General features: G+C 39.8%; 1 protein-coding gene across 10 annotated transcripts in view; it reads right to left on the minus strand.

Moving 5' to 3' along the window:
* Nucleotides 1-16369, minus strand: part of map7d3 (MAP7 domain containing 3) — a 41653-nt gene that overhangs the window by 7977 nt on the left and 17307 nt on the right. For 4 of the 10 annotated variants that reach the window (XM_017474710.3, XM_047157179.2, XM_017474712.3 and 1 more), the window contains 10 exons: nucleotides 16079-16183; nucleotides 15043-15138; nucleotides 13824-13919; nucleotides 12314-12439; nucleotides 9196-9341; nucleotides 5084-5223; nucleotides 4742-4977; nucleotides 3276-3411; nucleotides 818-998; nucleotides 617-721 (listed from right to left, as the gene is read on the minus strand). In XM_017474710.3, the coding sequence (XP_017330199.1) occupies nucleotides 617-721; nucleotides 818-998; nucleotides 3276-3411; nucleotides 4742-4977; nucleotides 5084-5223; nucleotides 9196-9341; nucleotides 12314-12439; nucleotides 13824-13919; nucleotides 15043-15138; nucleotides 16079-16183 (1367 nt within the window). The remainder of the gene's footprint in view (nucleotides 1-616; nucleotides 722-817; nucleotides 999-3275; nucleotides 3412-4741; nucleotides 4978-5083; nucleotides 5224-9195; nucleotides 9342-12313; nucleotides 12440-13823; nucleotides 13920-15042; nucleotides 15139-16078; nucleotides 16184-16369) is intronic. The other 6 variants (XM_017474716.3, XM_017474715.3, XM_017474711.3 and 3 more) reach the window with 5 other exon arrangements.

Genomic DNA, 16369 nt, shown 5'->3' on the forward strand with positions numbered 1-16369 from the left:
CCCAGCACATGTGGAGATATTTTACATTGCTTCACAATATGCGACCCTCCTAGCTCTAATTAGCTATTAACATCATCAGTCAATAATACTGCTGATCATTTCAAACTATAGGACTTGAGAATAATGGTCGTTCTTTAAAGTGAAGCATGTCTGAAATCATAACTGGGCCTCCAATACTACTGGAAAGCATTCACACCCTCTAACCATCTGATCATTTGTGCAGACACTAGAAATTAGACCTGGTTAGGTAAAAACATAGATGAAATACTACAGTATTTGGACAGCAATTGTGTTGATGTACAAAGGCAAACTCTGTTTAAAACTGTAAGATTGTCAGTGCCACTCAGCAGAGCAGCTACTTCAGAGACTCAGCAGTCATGTGACAGGTAATGTTTTTGGGCAGATATACACAAGTTGCTCGTTTAGTATTGTGCAAGATTGTAAGAGACGATGTTTGGAAATTTTGATCAGCTGTAAAAATTTTTTTTTTTACTGTAAACATATACTTCCACTAATTTAATTTGCGTATCATAGTAACCTTGAGCTACAAAACAACTATAAATCGCCTAAACACTGAGAAAAGCATGTTTCGAAGAAGTCCCATGATGGTGTTCACCTTCTTCCTCTCCATGCGCTCTTGCTGGTTCTGCTGCATGATGCGCTCTCTCTCCTGTCGTTGCTTCTCTGCCTCCTCCTGAGCCTTTGCCTCTGCCTCCTCTCGCTGTACATGGACAGCAAATCAACCAATCACGTGATGATTAGACTTCTCAGTCTCAGCTATCTGAACGATGTGTATGATGTATAGATTCTCGCTTGCCTCTTTCTGTAACTCGGCTTGTTTCTGTTGTTCCTCCACTTCCAGTCTCTCTCTCTCCTCTTCTGCCTTACGAGCCTGCTCCTCTTCTTCCATCTTTCTCTCCTCTGCTCGAACCTTCTCCTCCTCCAAACGTCTCACTCTCTCCTCCTCAGCCAGCCGCTTCTCCTCCTCTTTTCTTATCCTGCAATGCCAGACAACCGTTTAGCTCTTCAATACATACGCTTTCCATTCTTGCATGATGCATGAAGAGGAAATGTAAAAAAACATCTAGTAAACTACACAGCTACTCATTTTTAAAAACAGAATAATTTTTATAACAGATCACTCTTTTTTTTTTGTTGTTGTGGAAATATAATGACTATTTCCAGTTACAACGACAATGATAAAATGAAAAAACAAAACAACAAGAATTTGACTATTTTAAATAACAAGAAACTTGACATGTTAAAAAAAAAAAAAAAAAAGACGTCTATCTTTTTCAATCGATTTTATATGAACAGTACTAAATTAGCTTTGTAGCTTTAGCTTTGTTTGCTGCTCTACTGCCTTCATCATTATGGGGACTGTGTGCATCAGAGATGAGATCCATGGGACATTTTTATTCTCATGCAGTTGTTCAGTAAATAAAGACTATGGAACAAGGAGAAATTTCATTTTAGGTTTTTTTTTTTTTTTTTAAATGATAAAAGAAAACATGGTCCGCCCACTTGTTTATCACCACTTTCAAATTTGTGCTCTGAATGATCGCTCCCGATTGGTGAGCCAGCAGCCTGTATCAGTAGCAAGCGAAGTAACTTATCCATTTCTTGTGTCCATTAAAATGGAATAAAGTCTCAATAGATGACTGTCTACATTTGAACACAACAACTGCAGTAAGAATTACATTCTACTCAAGAATACAGATTCATGCACGATCTTACATTATAATTAGGGCTGTCAATCGATTAAAATTTTTATTCGAATTAAATCACACGATGTGTCGATTAATTAATCAAATGTAATCTATTTTGGCTGAGAGAAATCACTCCCCAAAAGATCATTTAAAGTCATTATATTGTGTTAAATGAGAATAGCATTGAATAGACATTACAAAAAATAAAAATATTTTATTTGATTCAACATAGAATTTATTAGTTTGTTTTCCTGAGGTAGACTTATGCGTAGAATTTCGTGCTGCCTGCTCTTGGTCAGCATGGTTTGGCGGAGGGTGTTGGCCGTTGCAGCCAGGGTTGTGTTAACGCTAGAGCTCACTAAAACACGTGTTGAGTTCAGGTGTTATTTCACTCTAGAACTGCTTCGTTTTGGGGCGGGGGCGTAATGTTAGGTTTTTTCAGTTTGCCTGGATTAATCAGTTCGTGTTATGCAGAGGTGTGATTCTGTGAACCACTGTGCTGTATCCTTAAAACAGCACATGAACATACAACGCTGTTCAGCTTCATGTTGCGAATAGTGCCATCAATGCCTTAAAAAAGTAGTATGTATTTCTGTACTACTCCTCAACTTACTTGTCTTTTCTTGCCAGTAAAAAAAACTGCCTTATGTCTGTATGAGTTTTTGTATGATTCACCATCTCAGTATGTCGAAATTATAATGGGATTCCTAATCATTTCGTTGCTGAATGGATGATCATGAGAGAACGGAGCACACGAGCATAGCTTACTATTGCTGTAGTAAAGGATGTAACTTCCACTCACGAGCATAAGTGCCAGTTAATACATGCTGCGAGTAACATATCTGGTCTAATGGTCATTTTCATGGCCGCAAAATTATTTGTCACACCCTAATGTAATTAACAGGATTTCATAAGCTTGCTTCGTTCACACTCAAACCTTTAAGTGACCGCAAGACAACAGGTCTTAATCATTTCACCATAAACTTTTCATTTTGATGAACTATGTGGGAAATGTATGCCCGAGATACAACTATATATAGATTATGACGTTTATTTTCCAAGAAAAAGTGTCTTTCAAACACTTACGTTTTTTTTTTTATTCCCCCCTGCCATCTCCATTGCATTCGGCCTATTTCATGCACAATTGCATGACCCATTTCAGGGGTGTTAAAAGTTATATTGATATACTATTTATATTCTTTTCTTCAGTTTGATCAAATATTCTTCAAACTGAAGAATACTTTTATATTCTTTTATTTATAAATGTATATTCTTTTCAGACAGACTGAGCGATGCGGACGATTTTTGCACTATTAAAACTTAGTAGTATATGAAGATTTCAAGAACACCATAACCCACCCCATCATGTTTTGACGTCCTTATTTATAGGCGTCAACGCCCCCATGGCGAACCAGAATGAACACAGAAATGACGCGTTGCTCTCTGGCCAAATGTCTTGTGTCAAGTGAAATGTGATGTAATTACAAGTGGGCCAACCTCACCTGCCCACACTACACTCCTGTATACTACTATATGTATCCAATGTCCATAGTGGTGTGCGCTCACCTCTCCTCTTCCTCTCTCTGTAGCCTGAGCTGTTCCTCTCTCTCTTTCTGCTCACGAGCCAGACGTCTGTTCTCTGCCAGGATCTTAGCAGCTTCAGCAGCCGAGTTAGTGCCAGCCATGGTTTTCAGACTAGGATCTGGAAGACTCAGACAGTCAATGTTTGTTTCCTTGAACAAATAACCAGATACAATGTGCAGATGCTTGGCCAGTATCAGATGAGGGTTTTTAAACACATTATAAAACAGGTACACTAAATAAAGCAGCCAGAAGTGAAACAGCAGCTTCCAGCCACACAGACTAATGGCTCCAGAAGAGGGCGCAGTATGTCAGTGCAACTGCATGCTGATGATACAGTAAAGTATTCAGATTTATTAGAAGATGAATGCAAAGTACTTGTACCGAACATGCCAAAAACTTAAAATACATACCAGCACTGTTTATGCAAAGAGGTGTGTTCATGTAAACATTTATTTGACCCTACATTAACTTTATAAACATGACAAGGTCACAAACATGACAAAAGATTTTCTGTACATTCTGCTCTGGTAAACGTCTCACTGTACCCTACTACACACATTAACAGCACCTGCAATTATACTGGCAGACACTATTGTGAAAGTCTGAGCATGATGGCTGCACAAGTTTCCTGATTTGCAAAACACAGAACTGTTGTTCACGCACGTCCTTGCTAACTACAACACAGCACGGCTGTATCGAAGATGTGGGAAATGCAATTGATTTTTAAAAACCTTCAGCCTGTCAGCAGAATTACATATTAAATGGCAATGATGAAAACAGTGCCAAAGTAAGTGTGGAATGTTCTGCTAATATCTGGAAAAGGTATTTCTATACTCTAGCCCAGGACTGTCAAACAGAACCTGCGCAGGGCACAATCATTTTGGTGCGACCTTAAACAGTTATAAAGTGTAAAGTTAATTTATTTCTTTAACTTATAAAAGAGATTTTTTTTTTTTTTGTAGATCATGTTCGGTCATATTAAAAACGAAACTGTTTGTACTATACAAATTTATATTTGCACTGGCAAAGGTTATTTTACTGGAAACAAACACTGCTGCTTCTTTTTGTACGTTTCTTCTGTAAACACACCCTACAGTCTGTAGGGGCCATTTTTAAAAAATTTCTCCAATTGTTACCTGGTTCGTGGTCACAGTGTTTAACTTTGTCTTTTATTATATCATTGTTATTATACAAGATATAATAACCTAGCCTTCATCGTACCAAAACGCAAGGTTATTCCTTTACGGTTTGTTCACGTGTCAGTAGTTGACTCTCCCAACTCGCATGACTCAGCACATAGAGGGCTTGGTGTTTTCCTAGTTTAGTTAAAACGCGTGATTAAGCAAGGGAAAAAGAAAACCTCTGCCGATTTCAGGGACTTGGTTTGGTTAGCACAGCAATTATCCTATACTGATTAAAGTAAATGAATGTGAACAGGTAGTTCTCACCATCTTTGGGCTTGGTGCTGGGGGCTGGGCTGGCAGTGCTTGTATCTTGAGGCTGTGATGTTAGAGCAGTCATTGGAGATGCATCTTTGGGTTTGGACTCTCTCTTCCTCAGGATAGGAGGGCCAGTTGGGGTGAGGGCAGGTTTCTGGATAGGTGGAGGTTTGGAAGCGGGCTGAGGGGATGGAGGCCTCTGCTTCACCCCACTGGGGGAGGGCGGCCGATTACGAGGGCTTTGCCTGGAAGAGATGCACCCGATGAGAAGGCATAAAAATATGTCGGGATAACCAGAAGGGGAGGAGGGAGTAAGATGAGTGAGTAAGATGAGTGACGTAGATCTCTTACTTGGCTGCTCCAGGTGATGGTGCTCTCCTGGGGCCACCAATGGGGCTTGGGGAAGGAGAGCGATGGCGGCTGGGAACAGGGGTAGGGGAAGGAGGACGTTTTGCTGCGGGTGAAATGAAGGACTTGTCCTTTTCGGCTTTCTGCATGCACAGGTACATACATGCATCCAAAAAGGACGAAAAGTAAGAAACAGATCAGTAAGAGACAGACGGTAGTTTTCACCCAAAACTACTAAAAAAAAGAAAAAAAAGAAACACTTAGTCTACGTCCAGTAGAGGAACTCATTCATTTATTTGGAGTCCTTTTATCTGTTGTATGTTGCATGATATTACGTTGCCACAATATATATCCAGTGACTTATTTTTTCTGATTATATTATACTTTGTCAGGGTAAATGGAGAATATGTTAAGTTCATTAACCTGAAATAAAATCTATCAGTACATGTTCAACGTAGATAACATTAGACAATCATTTTACTATATTTTACTATATTTACATTTTCGCAAAAAAAAAACAACAACAACAAAAACAAACCAAAAACAAAAAAAAAGATTAAAACAGCTTTCAGTTTTTGGACAAGAGAGAGAGAGAAAAAAGGACAACGTGTTTGACCCAAAAAAGATTAAATAGGTCTACAACAAAAGTAGAAAATCTAACAATTTACAACTAATGGTAATAGAAAGGATAATTAGAAAGTGATTAAATGTTTTTTTTGTTTTTTTTTACTGGCACTCTCCTGCTCAACACTGAGCAGCATCAACCGAATAAATGTCAGCCATGAGCACATTACTACATTATATTACAACAATATTCTATTATAGAACAAGATTTCTAAAAAAAAATGTTTGAAATGTGATATGATTTTTAAAAACCTGTTTACTGCGTATTACTGCAGAATCACTTAAAAATCCGCCATCCAGCTGTTTTCATGATTGTCACAGTTCCTGATTGCATGGCCGGTAAGCCTCCTTTGCTCTCTTTAAAGTGCACCTATTTTGCTTTTTCAGATAATATCTTTCATGTAGTGTGTTAAAGAGCTGTTTGTGAATGTAAAAGTCTGAAAAGCTTGAGTTATTGACTCCCAAAAGAAGGAATCGATTCTGAACAGCTGAAACTTACTTCCAGGTTTGTAACAAAAAAAAACAAAAAAAAAAACAAAAACAAAAAACTCCGCCTCTGGTCTTCAACGGCTGCTCGAACGATGTGTATTTTGACCCGCCCTCAAACACTACAGTTGAGGTCGCGTCCTGAAAGAGTTCGGTTCGTGTCTAGAAGACGCTGATTTCTGCGCTGCAAAAGCAAAACCACTTTGCATGGACTCCCAAAGGACGAGGATGTAAAGCGTCAGTGGTTAGAATTCATTTTAAAACTATATCACAGTTCAATGCCGACCTTCGTTGTGTTCCCGTCATTTCACTGACGACCGCTTCTCAAATCTAGCTGAAGTCAACGCGGGATCAGCGAAACGATTATTCGTTAAAGATGGAGCCGTACCCACTTTATTTACACCATCTTGCACCTCTGGATCACAACCTGTAAGTATGATTCATTATTTATGTATATATTTTCTTCCGTGTTCCAAATGCGTAGTTGTGTGTTGTACACGTGTACAGCCAGTGCACAGCTGTTAGCAGTTAACCTCTTACCACTGAGAAACGTCCTTGCGATGGTGGTTCGGGTTGATCTTCCGATGCATCACTATCAGACTTGGGCTCAAATTGATCAGGTAAAGCCGACGACATTAGTACTGAACTGAAATTTAGAAATGGTCGTGGGTGTTTCCTTTCCGACATGCGCTGTTTGCAGTAGACCAATCACAACAGACCGGGGCATTTGACCAATCAGAGCAGAGTAGGCTCTCTGAAAGGAGGAGTTTAGAGTGAACGGATCCTTGAATGAGTCGTTTGTGACACTGAAGCAAAAAAAGAGGTGATGCTGCAATGTAAATGAAGAGAAAATGTAATTGTTTTTTGATCTTGGATGCATGTAAACCTATTGTATGAGACCTCAAACAAAATTAGGCACTTTATTATAGCATAATAGGTGCACTTTAAAACTGAAATGGTGGGAATGCTTGTTTTCCTTTTCTTTTTAGGTTCTGGATGTTTGCAAGGTTTTTTTTTTTTTTTTTTAATTGTTTTATGGAGTAAGTACACTGATCATTATCAGAGTGATTGTGACATGAAACACTGTACAGGTACTCGACTGAATACAACATTTTCCCATCTGATTCATGGATATATTTCATGTCATGGACACACGTGATGCTGACGGACAACACAGATCTTGCGTGTGAACACAGGACACGACTTGTCTTAAAGCACTCTGTCAGCACACTTTTACAAAACAGAAACTTCCGGGTCCATTTAGAAAAAGTCATTACTTTCAGAAGGCCGACTTGGTTTCTAAGAGGCGGTATTTTATTAGCCGTATTGTATTCTTTATATTATTATATTCTATTTCATTCTAGGTTTTAATGCTGTTATCGTAAAGCACATTAGAATATGATTAAAAATGAATGCTACATGAATGCATTATAAAAGTCCTAAAGCTGAAAGACTACCTATACAGGAGATATATTCCCTTCAGGATACTGCCTGTTAAATTAAGAGTCTAACCCCATAGCAATCCCAATAAACTTATTAAGGTTGACTTTACCTTTCTTTATATATTATGCATTGATAAAAACAGTAACAATGGTTGAACTGACGGTTTCTTTTGCGGTAGTAACATATCCAACAGCTCAGCTGACAATGCCAAGGTGAATGTATCAGGCCTCTGAGGTCCATCTATTTATATTACACGGATCATAGTTGCTAGAATCAGAGCAAGGTCACTCAAATGGCAGTGGGACAAAGGAAGAGGGAGCCAGGATAACTAAAATCACGTCATGATTTCTAACAAAAACAAGTACCGGTATTAGATTAAAAATATACTTTGGCATCTTATGCAGTGCGTGGAAACTAAGGAGCAAGAACATAAACTTATCTTAAAACAAAGTGAAAATAATCCCTACATATTCTCATGTCTATGGTCTGCACTGGCTACATTGCCAAGAATATACAAACGAAAAGTGAAGAACAGCAAATGAGTCATTTGGCAAACTGAATTAATGAAGCAGCAATTTCTTAGGGCTTCGTAAATCGCAATTTCAAACCCAATCCCCTGCAGAGTGTCTAATGCTTTGTAAATGTGGTCGGAAGGGTCTCCGTATAGTAGGAAACTCATTTTTTCGTATTTTGTAGGAGAACAAAAAAAGTGCTATCCAATATGGCTACTATTAAAGATCTCATTTCAAATATTTAGTGACGTCATAATCAAATCTTCTGAACATTAGCATTTTAAAATGTTCAGAGAGAAAATGTTGGCAGTGATTCCATTAGCATGGTTCATGCTGGAAGAAATAGAATCGATTTTAAAAAACAAGGCTAGAAAACTGAAACCTTAGAGGGCCCGAGGTGACTCGCCCGGCTTTGCATTCGATTAACGAGTCCTGCTTTGTGCACTGATTCCACTCTGAGTAAAGCTCAGACAACGGTCCATTGTATCATTTCGTAAGATCCAGTCAGGCAAGGCCACAGAACATCTCACATTTGAGTCAGTTGCAGCAATTGACATTGCTTAACGTTGTCATCAAAAAGTTTAGTATTCACTTAATTTATTTTGGGTAATATTTGGCTAGAGAAAAATACTAACAAGTTTTCATCTCGGCAAAATCGCTGACGTCTAAGGACAGTGCAGCTTAGAAAGAGACTTGGAATTCTGTTTCCTGCTGCCTGTCGGAGCATGCTTCGTCAGCACGAGCTTTTATCAGATATAGCTCGAGAGAAAGGTCAGTTCCCTGATTAGCATCAGAAAGAAACGGCAAGTCTGCTTTGCAAAGCAAATCAAAACAGACGTATGCCAATCTAAGCGTACTATTTCATGGTACGTTATTCCAAGCGGAGAAAGATACTCTTGTTTGACATATGAGGTAACCTTGGCGAACTGCTGGATTGTTTAGTCTTTAGCACACACTAAATCCTGCCCGTACAGCCACTGAGTAAATGTATCTAAGCATCTTTAGAAGCAAGAATAGTAATACTACATATGTTACCTCGATCCAGCTCACCTGAGACATGTTGGAGATGGAGTCAGAAGAGGCAGAGGTAGAACTGGGAGCGTTTTTTTGGCGGTCGGTGCTGCGACTCCGCAGGGGGCCACGGGTAGAGGGCTGCAGCGGCGTGGACGACACTGATCGAGGACACAGGTGAGACTCTGATAAAGGACATGGTCAGCCGAGCACGGGGCGGGTGGAGCCGGGAAAAGAACCAGAAGCAGGCCAGTGGGTGAAGCACAAGCAGGAGGAGCACAAAGGAAAGAGAAAGAAAGGATGGGGATGATGAGAGCACAAAACAGTTTGCTACGTGTTAGATCTATATTGACTGATGGAGGAGATTTCGCCACTGATTCAGGAGCAAGCAAATGATTGGCTTGGGTGGGCTAGGCTGGCGGGAGATTTGTGAAAGGCGGAGAGATGGACACTGAGAGAAACAGAGACACTACCCACATACACACCCACACAAACACACACAGAAAGAGAGAGACAGAGGCACCAAGACAAAGAGAAGGCTGGAGATAGGTGTACTCGCATCCCAACACAATCACGAGGCATATCCAGTTCTTAAGCAGAATGCACACTGGACACCTGACACACCAAAGCAAATCCTCCAGCCTTGAACAGTGAACAGCCCTCAAATAGCCAATCACCACACACACACACACACATAGACACACACACCCAAGCTTTCGGTTTGAATAAGACTGTCAGTGTTGTTCAAAACCGTCAATAATTGACCATATTGATTGATTTATTTTTTAACAAAGGAACTGTAGGAGAAACTAGATATTTCTATTTGGAGCATAGACCTAGGATACCTCCATATAAAATGAAGTATTGTTCTATTTTCCTGGATGTATCCGCAGGCTATGCAATGACCTAAGAATGAAAGACTACCAGGAAAAACGTTGCATGTGAGGCCTTGTCATACTAAACGGTAGCTTGCCATGCAATTTAGTACGACATACATACATAGACACGCATATATACACTCAACATCAACTTTAATAGGAACACCTGTACACCTGACATTCATGCAGTTACCTAATCAGTCAATCATGTGGCAGCAGCACAATACAGGCCAAGAGCTTCAGTTAACATTCACATCAAAAAGTAAAAAACAAAAAACAAAACGCTTTCTCTGTGACTTTAACCGTGGCATGATTGTTGGTACCAGATGGGCTGGTTTGTGTGTTTCAAAAACTACTGATCTCCTGTGATTTTCTTTTTTTTTTCTCTCTCTTTCTCTCTCTCTCACACACACACACACACACATACACACACACACACACACACACAAAAAAGTCACTAGAGATTACACGGAATGGTGCGAGGGAAGAGCGAGAAAAAACCCCCGCTCAAAACCAGGTTCCACTCCTGTCAGCCAAGAACAAGAATCTGAGGCTATCATGGTACAGACGTCTACAAACTGGACAGGTGAAGACTGGAAAAAGTTTTTCCTCCCCTAATCCTCGTCTGTCCAGTTTAGAGAGTGTAGAGTCCTGTTCTTGGCTGACAGGAGTGGAACCTGATGTGGTCTTCTGCTGTTGTAACTCATCCACCTCAAGGTTCAATGTTTTGTACATGCTGAGATGCTTTTCTGCTCACCATAGTTGTAAACAGTGATGATTCAGGATAAGAGTTACTATATCCCTCCTGGCAGCTCAAACCAATCTGTCGCAAACTTAATGTTTATTGTTTGTCACACCATTCTGTGTAAACTCTAGACACTGTTGTTTGTGAAAACCCCAGGACATCAGCAGGTTCTGAAATACACAAAACCAGCACATCTGGCACCAACAACCATGAAACAGTGATCACACTTTTCCCCCATTCTGATGTTTGACGTGGACATTAACTGAATATCTTGACCTGTATCTGCAAGATTTTATGCATTGTGCTGCTGCCACATGATTGGCTGACTGGATAACTGCATGAATAAGCAGGAGTAACGGTTTTCCTATTAAAGTGCACTGTATATATGTACACATATATACACACAAAAATACATAAGCATGTATGTATACTTACACATGTATGCATGCATGTATGTATGTACGTTTAAGTCACAGACTTGGGTCTGCTGTTAGTAGCCACCACACTGCAGCATTGATTTAAGAGTGATTATTAGTTTTTACTACTCCCATAGTAGTCAGCTGGCTCTGATCCAACAAGGGTGAACTGAGAGCAGGTTAATCCTCATTTGTGATAAGCGATGCTGTTACGAACCGAGATAAACACTTGAATATAACTTGATCCATAAGCTGCTGCTGACTCATATCACGCTTCTGTCTATTTAAAGGGACAGTGACGCTACCTTCAAATCCTACTTATATAATACAATTACCAGGGAGAAGAGCTGACCCAGGCACTCTACCTTCAAGATGAGAAACAGTAAACTACAGACTTAATGCCTGCTCAAATTTCGGCCGAATGGCGATAATTAGGCAGCGTTTAGTTCTTCTGAATCAAATACGAATCAAACTTGCCGTATTAAGTATGGTGTACTTAATTAAGCAGGTAACACCACAGAAATCCCACACGGTCCTGTGCTATTGGTCCAGTTGCAAGCAAACACTAACACTGTTCGACTGCAGTGAGAAAGTGATTCAAATGTGTATTTTGAGTCGTAGGCAGCATTTTTTTGTATATGTGAGCTGTTAAATGGAGCTATGAGTGCGCAAACTGAGCCAAATAACAGGGCCTCAAAAATGCACCGTGTCCAGGATATTTGAGCTGACGAACAAAGCAGAAATTAAATCTGGATGCCATACAGAATTTTTTTTTTTTTAATAGTAGCTATTTCCATAATTAGCTAATTATTTATTTAGCACCGTTCTCCAAGCTCAGGTGATTTTTGTGATTTCTACACAGGTAAACTGACTATTAGGTGTGCTCTTGCACCACATATCAAGTAGCATTGATTTACAATTATTATTATTATTATGTTCAATGACCAGAATTACTTTCATAGACAGGATTGATTAAGTGGAAGTATTCAAGCATGCCTGATCAGTGCACGTGGTCATGCGCCACACAACACCATAGCATAAATCCCCACCAACACTACAGCCATCAGTTTCTACATCAATAGGTCCCCTTCACACTCTCTAGATTTTCTCTAGGTTACCTGTCTCATCCGCTCCATGGGCTGAAAGGGCTGCTGCACTCTTGCTCCTAGCTAGCGAGGCCTGGGTGGGGGTGAGGAGACGACTGAGGACACTGCTGTCCATGGGACTGGCCAACGGGCGATGGGCTACACACGCGCACGCAGCATGGCAACACCGATAAAAAAATAATAAAATAAGAAACAGAAAACAAAGAGAGACAGAAATGTTGAAGGATAAACACATAGAGGGTGTGGGAAGGGTGAGTGACACAGGGATAGCTAAAATAAATTTTTTTAAAAATTATAATAATGATTATTGTGCATAAATCATACCGTAGTGCTGACTGGGGTCATGTCAATTTAATGTACGGTTATTACTTGAACATAAAACATGCAGGATGACAGGAGGTGAAAGAAAAGTGCACGTGCATCCACAATTCAGGGTAGAGATCAAATGAAACTGCGCAAGAGCTCTTTAAGAGCAAGACATCAGGGAAATGCATTAAGCTTTAGGTTAGCTTTCTTGATTATACAGGATAACACGTAGACAATCAAATGCTAAACAGAATAAGCCTAACGTTTACATTTATTCATTTGGCAGATGCATCAATCCTGATCTATGTATCCTGAGCTATAAAGGATTGAACTCAAGTCTGGTCTTTACTGTATAGCTCCCCTGTTAGTGAATGACAAGAACATACTGCAGCTTGAGGAAGTCTTGCAGAGTTTTATTATCTTAGAGGACACAGAAAATAAACAGTTAAGCTGAAATGAACGGTCTGGGTTTTCCCCCCCACCTTCTCTGGCACAATGTAGTTCTGTCTGGCTGAGGTGTTCTGAACTGTACTCTGGTTTTATTAAAAGGGATGCAGGTCATTAGTGAGCAGCTGAGTGTGGGTGTAGGATAGAGGCTCTTTGAGAGGATTTCAAGGGTTCTCTCACTGTCACACACTCTCTCTCTCACACACACACACACACACACACACACACACACACATATATATACATATACATATTCTGGAGAAGAAAACAATGCTGTGTTCATACATAAACATTATGTTAGTAGACAAAGATGCCATTCTCGGGCAACAGCTCAAGGAGAGAAATGCCAAGAGCAGTTATGACCTCAGCTTGCACAGCAAACAATGGGAAGCACAAAACTGCAGCATCCATAAGCCTGGTAAAACAGCATTGTGGAAAAATGTGTATAAAGAGAAAAGTTATTTGCTGGTACAAGAAGTGATACAGGAAGAAAGATAACGAGCGAGTGTTAACACAGGCTTCAAACGAACATCAAGAGACATTTCTTTAACACTCTGTCTCACTCGGAGAATTATAACGATGTCATTTAGCTGAACCTGGGTAGTATAAACATCAATAGTAGGTAATAATATGGTTAGTATAAATTCGTGCGGTGTTGCAATAGAAGGCTGTCACGTGAGCAGGGCAGGCAGCTCAATACAGCATTTGCGCATTTGTTATTAAGGAGATGCACACAGAAGCATAAAACGTTCATGATAAGACAAAGCACCTGATCCAAAGGGTGCAGGTTTCTCTGGTTTGCCAGTGGGTGGAGCTCTATTCCCCACACGGGAAAGGGAGGAGCTCCGTTTCTTCAGGACAGGGCCTAGAGACAATCATCAGCCTAGTCAGGAATAGAGCCTAGTTCTTCCGAGCATTTGAATCGCATTTCGCTTAGGTTTTATCTAAAGAAGCATTCAATAATGTTAAACTGAAGTTAGGAATTTACAAATCTGTTTTTTTTTTTTTTGTTAAACAGTCATTACCATAAAGAAAGTTTGAAGAAGACAAACAGAATACAGCAAGATGCTGCATTCAGTCATCTTTTAATCAACTGTATTTTTTTCTGTTTAATGATAGAAGCCTTTCTAGTACTGTTCAGTCATTTGCTTTGTAATGCAGAAGGATTTGTGGTTAATGCTGCACACTAAGCCCTGTAAGACAATAATGTGACCATTTATAATAATAAAAATAAATAAATAAGATTAAAAAAAGCCACACCTTTAACATGGGTGGACACATACATTAGCTACCTCACCAGGCAAATAACAGCTCCAGTGTGCTGTCCAGTCCCATGTTCTGGTTGTCTGGAAATCTAATGTGACTAGGCTAAATGAGCAATAAACTGACAATGTAATACCTTCATGGTCAACTAGTTAAGGTAATTGTATTAATACAGACTAAAGGTACGTTCACACGTACAGTGCCATGAAAAAGTATTTGCTCCCTTCCTGATTTCTTCTGTTTTTGTGTATTTCTCATACTACATTGTTTCAGAAAGTAAAACAAAAATCTGGTCGACTTTGTAGCACAGTGACTGGTGACGTGTTTACTGGGCAATTATAAAGAAAGAAAAAAAAAGAATAATAGCCTGAATAAGAAATCAGCTTGTTCAGGCTATTGACCTATCCACCCCTATTTCACAACTAATCAATCAGCAGCAAAGCACAGAAGATGTAGTAGGCATCATGTGCATCACCGTCAGGCTTTGTTCTGTACTATTTTTATGCCTTTTTTATGTATTTAATACAGCTGTTCTCTGTGGCAGGGCTATATAAATGAAACCATGTATACTACCATGGATTATTTAGTGACTGTTATTTATCTATTTATATTTATGTATTTATTGAAGGCCAGATTAAGTTTATGCAAATCTCTAGATATCCTTCTGACTCTTAGTTAGCTTCTGCAAAGCTGCGTACAGGAAGGGAAGAGGGGAAAATCTGCACCTGTCTGTTCCACCTGAGGCTGCTTATGCGCTTCCTTAGCAACCCGAGGGAAATTGCTAGGCAACCGGTTCAAAGATGAACTCCTCCGCTTTGCACCTAGAAGACAAAGATCTCACAACCTAGAACAGAGACTTAATAATAGGAGCGATTGCTTTATGATGTCTCAGCTTTGAAGGTTTATCCAAGAGCCCATATTTTGTTTATTCCCTACTGAGAGCATATTTTTTCACTGTCTTAATTTGTGTAAGCATTCATACATTTTTATTAGCCTGGTAAAAACATAAAATAATTTAGATTGCCATTTACAGCTGAATGAGTTTGTGTATAATAAGACACTCGTTGGAGCAGAATATTCTTGAACGGAGCTGTGAGCTTTTTTCCACCCAGTTCAATGAAGCACAAATACTGACAAATAAATACACATGATGATTTCATTACATGATTTCACTAATGACGCATGATTTCAGGAACCACATTCTGGTAGCCATCCCATGTTAGAAAGTGTTTAGTGTTCTTAAAGGAAGGAAATCAAGATGAATCCAACACAAATAGCGTTAGCGGTGAAATCAGCTGAGTCACTACTGAATGATCCTTCTAGAGGAAACAAAGCTGGGGGGGGGGGGGGGGGGGGGGACAGCACTACCACAGGTATCATTAGTGCAGCCTTTCTGTCACAGTGAAACTAAAAACTAGCATTGATATCCTATTCAAATTACTTGACAAAGTTATTCATACAACCCATACGAGGTCAAAATCATCAAGAGAGCCAATGTGAATCACAAGACTTATAAATGCCCTTCGCTAGTGATTGTTTTTCCAGTCAGATCACATGAACAGTGCAGATAAATCAGTGGACAAGTTCTGATTTAGAGACATGCAAGAACGGCACTTGCAAACAGTTACCAGCCATGTCTTGTTGAACCTGAATAACACTGAAAACTGCAGACATCCTGCATGAAGGGGGAGAGAGGAGGTAAACACAGAGACAGGGGGGTCGGTGAGGTGTGTGAGGAACATGAGCGATGGGAAAACTTACTTTTGTCAGGAGAGTTGAGGAGGGCGGCGGAGGAAGAGGAGAGGCGCTTGCTGATAGAAGAGTCTGTGGGCTGTTTGAGGTTTGTAGTAGAGGAAGAACGCTTGTCTATAGGGCCGACATACAGACAGACCAGGGTGGCAAAATTAGGGGAGTAAAGACAACACAGGATCGTACAGGTGTGAAAGGTCTAAGTTAGGGTGGATTCGAAAAACATGAGAATGTTTACTACAGGCTAAAACACCTTTAAGACCCTTCTCATCTCAGACTAATTAGGATTTTTGTATTAACAAT

Source organism: Ictalurus punctatus, chromosome 8 (genome assembly GCF_001660625.3).
Source record: "Ictalurus punctatus breed USDA103 chromosome 8, Coco_2.0, whole genome shotgun sequence".
Taxonomy (NCBI): domain Eukaryota; kingdom Metazoa; phylum Chordata; class Actinopteri; order Siluriformes; family Ictaluridae; genus Ictalurus; species Ictalurus punctatus.